Below are 12,549 nucleotides of genomic sequence, written 5' to 3' on the forward strand. Positions count from 1 at the left end.
CAACCCAAGCAAGCGCTAGGGCTTATACTACTTACCAGCGAAGGAAGAGGGGAGGGACCTCGCTCGCTCCACGCCAGTCCAGCAGAGTGGAGGCGGATGGGGGGAGGAGGACGGGCGGGCGGACGCCTACGGGGAAGGCTTCCTTCCCTTCCGGGAAATAGGCGGCGGCCGGCGGGAGGAGGCTGCGGTCGGCGGCGACGGCGCCGGCGGAGGAGTAGGGCGGAGGCGGCCGGCCCAGAGGAAGCAAGCGAGTTGCTGGAAAGCTGGGATGTGAACGCGAAACTCAAAGAAGGAAAACAACATTCGACTACTGCACGAGTTTTTCTGCAGATGTTATTACAGACTTTCTTCAGATTTTCAATATTTCCGTTATTTTTTTTCAATGGGCTGGAGTTAAAAACATTGCACATTTGCACTCAAGTAATTCAACCTTCGACTACTGCACGAGTCAACTTCCAACTTACACTCCAAGACTTAATCTCGATAATTTCTTTCATTAACACTGGTGATTTTCGCACCTCCCAGTTAGTATCTGCAAAGGTAAAAGTGGATGTCCGTCCGGAAATACTTGTCATCAAAATGAATAAAAGTCGATGCGATGATCTAACTTTTTTCTGGATTGGACGTATATAGAAGTGTTTTACTGTGTTCATTCACTCATTTCAGTCCGTTTGTAGTTCATACTGAAATATTCAAAACATCTTATATTTGTGAATGGCCAAAACATCTTATATATGTGAACGGACGGAGTACTGATCAAAGAAGAATATCTGAAGATGCCATTTCTAAAGCACAGGAACACTAGCCTTCCAATTTCTTGCATTACAAACAGTCCATCAAAGTTATACATGAAAATTTCGGCTACTTTGAGTTGTGTGCAACACAACCATCTTGATAGCAGCAAGGAATGGTCCAACGGTAGAACAAAATTTGTGCAAGCTTCTCCAACTTAAGCAATAAGTTAGAGAAAAGGAGAGCATTTTTATTTCTTTCTCATTACACTAGTTGCTAAAAACATAAAAGGAGACAGATCCACATTGTTAATTTCAAATCACATAAGCGTATTTCTGCTGGCGCTTGCCCCAGAAACCAGGCATGGTGACCCGAAACAGTAGTTCTAGGAGCTGGGAGTAAGCATTGGGCTTCTCGAATTGCAGCCACTAGGAAAGCCATGCAGATCCACATCAGAAACAAAATGGCAACAACCAAGCCGATGCTGCCTCATTTCTTGAGTGCATTCATTCTGTCCCTCAGGTAATACAGCTTTGCTCTCCTGACTTTCTTCCTGTCTAAGATCTTGATTTCTTTGATGTTTGGCGAGTACCTGAATGCAAAAGAGAAATGGCATCAGGAAAATATTCCGCGTGAAACAAGTATGATGCGATGGTATCTTTCATGTTTGACTTCTTCAACAACTAAAGGCAGCTTTTTATGTAATGAAAGATTGAAGAAATTAACTGCGGAACAAAAGTGAACAAATCCTAAAAACAAAAGGAGAGCGCATAGGAAATATCCTACTTATGCCATTCTTCCAATGTATTCCAGCAGCAGACACGGAATGGACAAAGGCTATGTACGCATGAAAGGTAGTTTAACCATAGCTGGATGCACAAATGTATGAAACTACAAGCTCCATTTGTAACAAAATGCTAACACAGCACAAGCAATCAATTCTGTACAATGGTAACGAAAAACTATGTGTTTTGTCTCGAATACTACCAGCATCTTGCATGGTTCACTTAAGGGCTCATTAACCAGATACATAGCATTCTATGGTTTAGACAATAGTACTCATTGTCATGGATTTACAGCTATTAGTAACAAGAATGAAGGTGGTGCCATCATTCTCATGGCAGATGAGATAATGTCAGGTATATCAAGAAGGCAACAAATAGCTTAGAGACAAACATATAAAATCAAAATGAAATACTAATTTTCAGTTCAGCCGAGCAAACTACACTTCTAATATGGCAACTGTGCATCCATAATTTGATATATGTCTAATAAGATGTATGCAGCAACATGATAAGTAGGAATTTAGTGAGATCCACAGATTTATCCCCGGTCTTTATCGTTTTTGCATGTGATTAGAAGATATGCCTCACATGGAGGTGTGCATGCGTAATGAATTAGTGATGTGTGGGTGTCTTCCTTATAATCACACAGATTAAAATGTTCATGCACAACCAACAAATATGGATTGTTCTGTCATGCTAACGAACAGAGAGCAACCAGATGTGAATGCACAAGCTATTCTCACAGAAACACAATAGTGCAGAACTAAGAAGTAGTTCTAATTTGCACGTGGAAAGCTCAGAAACGAAGCAATGTCTATCAGAGAGAAGCACAAATTTGGTGTCACTTACAGTGGAAAGACAGACTCAACTCCAACCCCAGCTACTAATCTACGCAATCTGAAAGTCGTAGCGATCCCAGCATTGCGCCTTGCTATGACGATGCCTTTCAATGTAGACTCACGTCGCTTGTTCTCAGGAACTTGCTGTTTATACATAGAATCAGAACAACAGATATATGAATGAACAGCAACAAGGCAAGAACGCATTTACTTAGTACTTACCACTCTCATTTGAACAATACATCCAGGCTGTACATCAGGAATGGTCCTCTCTGTACGAACTTTGTCGACTGCCTCTTTGTTTAAGATCTGGCAAACTCAAGTAACAGATATGTTAGGTTGTTTAAGTGATCATCGTAACGTAACTTGTCACCAGAAGTTATACCGTTGCTGGAAATAACACATTAACTTACATTCATAATGTGCCTGGCCGTCTTGTCGGGCCTCTTGAACTTAATCCGCGGCGGGTGCTCAACCATGGGAGAGCTGGAATCTTCATCCTCAACAGAAACCTCGGCAGCTCCCACTGTCGAGAACCCCCTCACCGCCAAAGCCCTCGTGCAGAAACCATATGCCTGAACACCGTCGTGTGGAATGATTGGACTCTGCAGATCAAAATACAATCCGATAGGCATGACCAGGACATATTAGTAACACAGGATCACAAACCCGCGACTTGTATCCGCAATACAAACACTGGCACACGCACCACAATTTGACGAATCCAGTTGCAAGGCCTCAGGGGTTCCGCGAACGACTGTTCAACTCTAGGAGCTGCGCAATCCAGGAGCTTCAGAGGCGTGGCACGGGTTCCGGCTCGACAGACTGTCCGCGCCAAAGACTGCATCCTGTGACCAGTCCTCTGCACAGAAAATGCACACGCTGGGATCAAAGTTGAGCGAAGACTCCATTCCTCAGGCAATACATGAACGAACAAGCACAGGATAAACCCTGCAGAGTTCAGTTGAGCCCCAAAATCTTTTCAGTACTAGGAAGTGCTCCACCAGGCGTCCGGGCAGTAAACAAATCCACAACAAACTGGATGGATAGAGGAATTAAGTTTTGTACGGGATAGATTGCGGCGAAGAAACTATACCCCACAGGGTGCCCACGGGGAAATCTCCGTCTGGGGTTTACCGCGCCGCCTGCCAGAGAAGGCTGAGACCTGCGGGGGGTCCGGACTGGCGAACGGGGGAACAAAGGAAGGGGAGGAGGGGAATACCTCGCCGAGGGGGGCAGAGGAGAAGGGGCGGCACGAGATCTGGCCGGCGGCGGAGATGAAGGGGGGGCGGCGGAGATGAAGGGGGGAGGCGGACGTCGTCCCGGGTCGCACCTCGCCTGAACCCTGAAGCCCTGGAGCAGTAACGTCCCGCACCCGGGTGAAAGAAAGCACGAGCCGGATTTCCTGCCGTTGGATGGTGGCCAACCGTCCTGATTTCTCCCGCTCGGCCGAACCCATCAGTGTCATCGATCCTTTGTTGGCCAAATGGACCGGTCCTGGCGTGCTGGCCCGATGCGCATGGCCTGCGGTAGCTTGGTAATCGGGCCGTGCCAGCACGTGGCACGCCAAGGGCCGTTCCTGGGCCACGAGGTTGGGCACGATGCTGGCACGGCACGGCCCGTTTACCTTTTTATTATTTATTCATTTTTTATATATTACCCCCAAAATAGCATTTTTTTAGCGGTAAACCAACACTTTATTCAATACTTGCAAGGTTTACAGAAATAATGAGGGGATCGTGGAGAATCCCCAGCCACACATGGCGACAGAAATAAAGAACTAGAAAATTTAACAAGACTATGGGCTTCCCAATTCGATGCTCGTCCTTCAAAAGTGATATCACATGTAGCAAACTCTCTTGCCCGTGTTACAATCTCCTTCACAATAACCGAGTGCCTCCCTTCGGCTCTTTGCGTTTGGCTCTCTAGTAGTTTGGATGTGATCGACCACCTCTCCGTCAGCCTTTTTTTTGAACTGGGCTTTTTGGCCCCTTTCCATTGCATCGAACGGAAATACAACAGTTTCAGAAACATGTTCAGAAGGAAAGGAAAAGGGGAAAAGCGAGTTCAAGCACTACCAGGAAACCCACCACACTCGCCCGACATCGTGACGAGTGCCATGGGGCGAAAACCTGAGCAGCACCAATATCTTTTAAAGTCAAACTAGCTATTACACAAACCGACCTGCCATGGACCAAATTGACACCACCAGACCAAACTATCATACTAATCGAAGCAACGAAGAGCAGCAGGCTTCAAACTTCAGCGTGTAGCTCCTAGTAGAATCACTCTCCGGTGATCGGTTGCCTGGCCGCCTCGCACAGCTTCATCATCTGCATGGTCCCCGCCCTGATCTGCTCCGCGCCTGCGCGTAACTTCTTAGCATCATCTCCTTGCTGCAGACATGTCCAATAAAGCAAGAAAGAGCACATGGAAAAGACTATCTCAAAAGGAGTTTTGATCATTTTCTTCTCAAAGGTGGCTCGATTTCGAGCCAGCCAGATAGCCCAGCAGGCAGCTGCCAGGCCCACCGTATAAAATCTCTCTCCCCCAGGGAGATAAACATGGCACCACGCATAGTACTGCCAGTAATTACCGGGGCATCTATCAGTACCCAGTAATTACTAGGGCACCTCTCCGTCATCTAGAGCCCACACACACCTCGACATTGAGAACTACAGCAGGGAGTGTGATGAGGACATCAATACCATTGTTACACCCACAGCCCCTACTGTTACATATACTGGACCAATTACTAGAGCTCGCGCACGCCAATTAAATTACCAGGTACTTTCGTTTCTTGGTAATGATTCTAATGTTCATGAGATTATGATGCTGCCTAAATTGGATATATTTGTTTTGCTTTCAAATGAAGGGCCTAGCTTGGAGAAGGATGAACATTGGAGCAAGAACACGCATGAAGTTGATGGCATGCGCAAGGGGATCAAGAACGGAGTTACAAGTGATGATTTCAGGACTTTGAAGCCGCCATAAGGAGTGCATGAAGCCATGGACGAAATATACAAGATGCCACTTCATAATATTCGTCCATAGGCTATTCTAGGTGCTGCGTCACCTTATTAATGGGCCAGGCCCATGTAATTTTGAAATACTTAAGTATAGGCTATTTTTAGAGTCCGTATGTGTGGGGAAACAAGAGTTAGGGTTGGTTTCGGACCCCACCCTCAAGGGCCACGAAATTCCCCTCTCTTCCTCCATATATACAGCCCTTAGGGCGTCGTTTAGACTTTGAGTTTTGTTTAGATTAAAAGTTCGCCATAGCTGCAACTTCGCGTACTTCGTTTGTGTCCAACGACCAGACCAAGACGTCACAGAACCCCACCTTGATCAATAAAGCTTTCATCTTATATTCGCAATATCCAGATTGCAATCTCAGTTTCTTGCTTGTTCTTCGTTTGCTCGCAGGAAACAGGCCCTCGTGGTCAGGTTGATCGTGCTCCGGCGTGGTCAATAACCCCTCGGAAGTTGGTTTAGCGATTGCTAAGGCGCGACGTCTCGCACGTTCGTAGTCGGATCGTCAAGGTCGACTCCCACAGAAAACGATAGCCACCATCTCATCGAAACATCGGGACACCTTTGCCTCTATCAGAGTGCCTCCAAGAATCTTGTGCCCCGCAAAGTTGGCATTTATCATCGTCTGCCATCTTTCTATCGTGCCGAACATCCTCAGTTGGAATAGAACATCTTGCTAATCTCCAGAGAAAGTTGCGGACCTCTCCGGGAACTTGAACCGACCAAAGCGAAGTCCACGCCCTTGCCTCCTCAACATAGTTTGATATTCCTGCATTATTTTCTAGCCACTCCTCCCTCCTCCTCTTAGTATCTGCCAACATGCGATAAGCCGACCTGATAGTGAATCTACCATGCTTTCCATAATTCCATGCCCAGGTATCATCCATATTCCTAGTACACAGGGGGATGCTCCAAATTTTGTTAATGTCTGGCGCCAAAAAAACTTGCTGTAACAGGTTGACCCTCCAAGCGGCGCTGGTATGATATATCAATTCACTTACCAAAACTTGCGGGTCATTTGTTATACATGCAATCGGCCTCATCATCACCTCATTGGGTAACCAATTGTGCTCCCATATGGGCGTTGTATTTCCATTCCCTATCCTCCTTATAAGACCCTGGTTGAGCACATCTCTACCCTCCATTATAGCGCGCCACACCTGCGAAGGTTTTGTTCCCAACTCAGCAGAAAGTATAGTACGGTTGGGATAATAGGTAGCTTTGAAGATGTTGGCGCAGAGTGACTGTGGGTTTTGGAGCAGGCGCCATGACTGTTTTGCAAGAAGAGCCAAATTTAACAATTCGAAGTCTCGAAAACCCAAACCTCCCATGAATTTTGGTTGGGTCATGATTTGGGGGGTTGGATTTTACCCCCAAAATAGCTTAAATAGGAGAGCTCATGTTCGACGCTCGTTAGCGTCAATCAGAGAGGTTTCGCTGAAGGTTTCGCGCAAACGGGTCGGCCCATTCCTAGGAGCCGAGTGAACGTAATAAAAACGAAAAAAATACCAGCCTAGGATGGAGTTTCGCTGAAGGTTTCGCGCAAACGGGCCGCCCCATTCCTAGGAGCTGAGCGAACGTAATAAAAACAAAAAAAATACCAGCGTAGGATGGAGTCGAACCCTCAAACTAACTCTGGATAACGAAATAAAGCGCGTTGAGTTTTTCCCAAAACCCCTAAAACGCTCTGGCGGCGCCTGGGCGACTAGGGTTTTGACCGTGGAACCGGATTATTCGGCCGGAGATTCATCGCCCGTGCTGATCGAGCGCCCCCGCGTGATCGGGCGGATGGCTGCTCCCAATGCCTCGACCAGAGGGGGGAGGGAAGATGATGAACAACGAGGTCGTGAGGCCAGGAGGAAGCTGGAGGAAGCATTGGGAAAACTTGACATATCTGAAGAAGAGGCGACCCCCCTGGTGATCGACGATCGGGTTGATGGAGGTCTGGTGAAGTGGCTTTTGGCGGGTAAGATTCTTCACAGAAATCACTTTCATATCCAGACCATCACCAATGCCCTCAGGCCGGCGTGGGGAAACCCACGAGGACTAAAGTTCAGATTAGTTGGAGTTAACATGTTTGAGGCTAATTTTGAGAATCAACGGGATAGAGATCGAGTCTGGGCTAGATCGCCTTGTCACATTAACAAGAACGTTGTGGTGTTAGCGGAGTTTGATGAGTGCATGCGGCCATATGAGGTTAAGTTCGATCGTTTGCAAATCTGGGCCAGAGTTGTCAATCTGCCCTATAACCTGAGGGATGAATCTTGGTGGAAGCCAATAGCGCAGCAGATGGACAAGCATGCCCATTCGGTAGCTTTTGATCATAATGGTGGTTTCCTGCGAGCATGAATTACAATTGATGTTGAGAAGCCGCTTAGAAGATGGATCCTCATTGATTCTGCCAGGAGGAAGAAGGTGGACATGTATGATATTCAATACGAGCAGGTTCCCTACTTCTGTTTCTCCTGTGGCAAGTTGGGTCACTCTGACCTCTACTGTCCAACGCTAGGATCCCGTGATGAGAATGGCGATCTGTCGTTTGGTTCAAAGCTAAGAGCGCCGAAGGAGTTCAGGAAGCCAACGGCTTCTGAGAATTCTTCTAGGGAGCATAATGCAAGTAATAAGACGAGGCATTCGAGTACTACTAAAGACACGGGAGATGAGGTGAACTCGCCTGTAAAGAATAGGCAGCAGCAAAAACGCAAAGATGCTCCAAATCAGGTCTATAGACCAGTTGCAAAAACTGCGCTGCTGCTTACGGATGGAGGTACCGAGACTTTTGCTGGGCCTTTGAATGAGGCTAGCGCTGCTGAATCTTCAGAAACTAAGGATGATAACGATGCATTTGCTAGAGAGCCAAAGAAGAAGAAGCCTACTCCAGAGAATTCGGTAGAGACCGCGGTGCGGTCCTGCCCGTCCCAATGAGTCGCATCAGTTGGAACCGTCGGGGGCTTGGGAACCCTGAGACAGTCCGTGAGCTTCGTAGTATTGTGAGGCTGGAAGGGCCCTCTCTGCTCTTTGTTACATAAACGAAAATAAAAGCAAAAAGAGTAGAGGACTTGAAGTTTTTGTTAGGTTTCGGAGGTTGTTTTGCTGTGGACAGTGTTGGCCTTAGTGGCGGCATTGGTCTTTTTTGGTCTAATGATGTTTCAGTAGAACTAAAAAGCTATGGTCAATGTCATACTGATGTTTTGGTTAGTAATAAAAGTCCTGGTTCTCCAACTTGGAGGTTCACAGGTTTTTACGGATCACCGTGTGCTGAAGATAGAAGTGATAGCTGGTGGTTATTGTGTACTCTTTATAATGTGCCACATGCTGCATGGATGTGCATGGGGGATTTTAATGAGACTATGTTCTCCAATGAACATTTCAGCAGAGCTGTTCGCCCTGAGCGATAGATGCAAGCTTTTCGAGAGGTTGTGGACGATCTTTCCTTCCAGGACTTGGGTTGGTCAGGTACATCGTACACTTGGGATAACCACCAAGCTGGAGAGGACAATGTGAAAGCAAGACTCAACCATGCCTTTGCTAATGAGGTGTTCTGACAACAATTTCAGCATATAAGAGTAAGGCATCTCTCATCGGTGGAGTCTGACCATTGTTTTGTTGTGGCGGAAATAAAAGAAACATAAGCTCTCAGGCCACGGGCTAAGAAGCAGTTTAGATATGAAAACGTGTGGCAGACCCATAGTGATTATGATCACCTAGTTGCAGATACTTGGCAGGGTCTGCAATGCTGTTCCAGTATGCAAGGCATATCAGATGCACAGAGTGAACTTCAGGCTACACTAGAGCCATGGAGTTCAAAAGAGTTCGGTTGTTTAACAAGGAGAGTGAGGCAACTACAGAAGAATTTGGACCGCATTCGATCTGGTTCTTTGGGCCGGGGCCCGTCGCCTGAGGAGCTGTCCACTATTAAAAAATTGAAAGAAGCGCTTCATCAGGAGGAAGTGTGGTCCAGGCAACGATCCCGAGTACCATGGCTATGAGAGGGAGACAGTAATACTACCTATTTTCAAGCACAAGCTAGACAACGAAAGAGACTAAACAAGATACAAGGCCTTCGGAGGGCAGATGGATATGTTTGTGCTAATGAAGATGAGGACAAGGAGGAAGTTCAGAGCTTCTACAAAGAGTTGTATCGATCGCAAGGTTTTGCTGATGTGGGCGAGCTGTTAGCTCATGTTCTGGTCAAAATTACACATGAAATGAATGAGATTATTACAAGACCGTATACTGCTGACGAGGTCAAGCATGTGATACGTCCATTTTGCATCATGCTTTTATATCGATATTTATTGCATTATGGGCTATTATTACACATTATGTCACAATACTTATGCATATTCTCTCTTATTTTACAAGGTTTCCATAAAGAGGGAGAATGCCGGCAGCTGGGATTCTGGGCTGGAAAAGGAGCAAATATTAGAGACCTATTCTGCACAGCTCCAAAAGTCCCGAAACTTCACGGAAGATGTTTTCCAAATATATAAAAAAAATACTGAGAGTAAGAACTTCACCAGGGGGGCCACACCCTGCCCACGAGGGTGGGGGGCGCGCCCTACCCCCCTGGGCACGCCCCTACCTCGTGGGCCCCCTGGTGGCCCTCCGATGGCCATCTTCTGCTATATGGAGTCTTTCGATGGGAAAAAAATCATAAGCCATCTTCTCGGACGAAACTCCGCCGCCACGAGGCGGAACCTTGGCGGATCCAATCTAGGGCTCGGGCAGAGCTGTTCTGCCGGGGAAACTTCCCTCCCGGAGGGGGAAATCATCGCCATCGTCATCACCAACGCTCCTCTCATCGGGAGAGGGCAATCTCCATCAACATCTTCATCAGCACCATCTCATCTCAAAACCCTAGTTCATCTAGTATCCAACTCTTGTCTCCAAGTCCGGGATTGGTGCTAGTAGGTTGCTAGTAGTGTTAATTACTCCTTGTAGTTGATGCTAGTGGGTTTAATTGGTGGAAGATCATATGTTCAGATCCTATATGCATATTAATACCCCTCTGATTATGAACATGTTTATGCTTTGTGAGTAGTTACTTTTGTTCCTGAGGACATGGGAGAAGTCTTGCTATTAGTAGTCATGTGAATTTGGTATTCGTTCGATATTTTGATGAGATGTATGTTGTCTCTCCTCTAGTGGTGTTATGTGAACATCGACTACATGACACTTCACCATTATTTGGGCCTAGAGGAAGGCATTGGGAAGTAATAAGTAGATGATGGGTTGCTAGAGTGACAGAAGCTTAAACCCTAGTTTATGCGTTGCTTCGTAAGGGGCTGATTTGGATCCATATGTTTCATGCTATGGTTAGGTTTACCTTAATACTTCTGTTGTATTTGCGGATGCTTGCAATAGAGGTTAATCATAAGTGGGATGCTTGTCCAAGTAAGTATAGCACCCAAGCACCGGTCCACCCACATACCAAATTATCAAAGTACTGAACGCGAATCATATGAACGTGATGAAAACTAGCTTGATGATATTCCCATGTGTCCTCGGGAGCGCTTTACATCATATAAGAGTTTGTCCAGGCTTGTCCTTTGCTACAAAAAGGATTGGGCCACCTTGCTGCACCTTATTTACTTTTGTTACTTGTTGCTCGTTACAAATTATCTTATCACAAAACTATCTGTTACCACTTATTTCAGTACTTGCAGAGAATACCTTGCTGGAAACCGCTTATCATTTCCTTCTGCTCCTCGTTGGGTTGGACACTCTTACTTATCGAAAGGACTATGATAGATCCCCTATACTTGTGGGTCATCAAGACTCTTTTCTAGCGCCGTTGCCGGGGAGTGAAGCGCCTTTGGTAGGTGGAATTTGGTAAGGAAAATTTTATATAGTGTGCTGAAATTTACTGTCACTTGTTATCATGGAAAGTAATCCTCTAAGGGGCTTGTTCGGGGTATCTTCACCCCGACCAGTAGAGCAAAGAGTTGCTCCTCATCCTATTGAACCTACTGAAAATGAAAATGCTTGCTTTGAAGTTCCTTCGGGTATGATAGAAAAACTGCTAGCTAATCCTTTTCTAGGAGATGGAACAAAACATCCTGATGAACATCTGATATATGTGGATGAAGTTTGTGGATTATTTAAGCTTGCAGGTGTATCCGGAGATGTTGTTAAGAAGAAGGTCTTTCCCTTATCTTTGAGGGGAGGTGCATTGACATGGTATAGGCTACGTGATGATATGAGGTCTTGGAATTACAAACGATTGAAATTGGAATTTCATTAGAAGTTTTATCCTATGCATCTTGTTCATCGTGATCGCAATTATATATATAATTTTTGGCCTCGCGAAGGAGAAAGCATCGCTCCAGCTTGGGGGAGGCTTAAATCAATGTTATATTCATGCCCCAATCATGAGCTCTCAAGAGAAATGATTATTCAAAAAATTTATGCTCGGCTTTCTGGTAACAATCGCACCATGCTTGATACTTCTTGTGCTGGCTCTTTTATGATGAAGACTATTGAATTCAAATGTGATTTATTAGAAAGAATTAAACGCATCTGAAGATTGGGACCTCGACAATGGTAAGGAGTCAGGTATGACACCTAGTTTTGATTGTGTTAAATCTTTTATGGATACCGATATTTTAAATTTAGCACTAAATATGGACTTGACTCTGAGATAGTAGCTTCTTTCTGTGAATCTTTTGCTGCTTATGTTGATCTCCCCAACGAGAAGTGGTTTAAATATCATCCTCCCATAGAAGTAAAAGTAGCTGCACCTATTAAAGTTGAAGAAAAGACTATCACTTATAATGATCCTATTGTTCCTACTTCTTATGTTGAAAAACCACCTTTCCCTGTTAGGATAAAGGATCATGCTAAAGCTTCAACCGTGGTTCATAAAAGCAATATTAAAACATATACACCTCCTGAGCAAGTTAAAGTTGAACCTAATATTGCTATTGTTAAAGATCTCTTGTCTGATAATATAGATGGGCATGTTATTTATTTCTGTAATGAAACTGCTAGAATTGCTAAACCCCGTGATAAAGATAAACCTAGACCTGTGGTAGGCATGCCTGTTATTTCTGTTAAAATAGGAGATCATTGTTATCATGGCTTATGTGATATGGGTGCTAGTGCTAGTGCAATACCTTATTCTTTATACTAAGAAGTTATGCATGATATTGCACCTG

At 45.4% G+C, this 12,549-nt stretch overlaps 1 protein-coding gene across 2 annotated transcripts; it reads right to left on the reverse strand.

Annotated features, from left to right (window-relative positions):
• Positions 1–836: 836 nt before the first annotated feature.
• On the reverse strand, positions 837–3,738 carry LOC125524356 (50S ribosomal protein L19, chloroplastic-like). 2 transcript variants are annotated; one of them, XM_048689419.1, is made up of 6 exons: positions 3,579–3,738; positions 3,066–3,218; positions 2,770–2,961; positions 2,579–2,665; positions 2,367–2,500; positions 837–1,324 (listed from the first exon to the last, which is right to left on the reverse strand). In XM_048689419.1, the coding sequence occupies exons 2-6, from the start codon at positions 3,201–3,203 to the stop codon at positions 1,222–1,224; spliced, it is 654 nt and encodes a 217-aa protein (XP_048545376.1). In that variant the 5' UTR covers positions 3,204–3,218; positions 3,579–3,738; the 3' UTR covers positions 837–1,221. The 2 variants fall into 2 exon arrangements, with proteins under 2 accessions (XP_048545376.1, XP_048545377.1); XM_048689420.1 differs by having other exon boundaries at positions 3,453–3,699.
• Positions 3,739–12,549: the final 8,811 nt, after the last annotated feature.

Source organism: Triticum urartu, chromosome 7 (genome assembly GCF_003073215.2).
Source record: "Triticum urartu cultivar G1812 chromosome 7, Tu2.1, whole genome shotgun sequence".
In the NCBI taxonomy this organism is placed as follows: domain Eukaryota; kingdom Viridiplantae; phylum Streptophyta; class Magnoliopsida; order Poales; family Poaceae; genus Triticum; species Triticum urartu.

Coding starts and splice junctions, on each gene's coding strand:
- LOC125524356 (XM_048689419.1), bottom strand. CDS start 3,203: ATGCAGTCTTTGGCGCGGACAGTCTGTCGAGCCGGAACCCGTGCCACG. Junction 2,666..2,769: donor CGGCCAGGCACATTATGAAT/GTAAGTTAATGT, acceptor TGAGTTTGCCAG/ATCTTAAACAAAGAGGCAGT. Junction 2,501..2,578: donor GTATTGTTCAAATGAGAGTG/GTAAGTACTAAG, acceptor ATGTATAAACAG/CAAGTTCCTGAGAACAAGCG.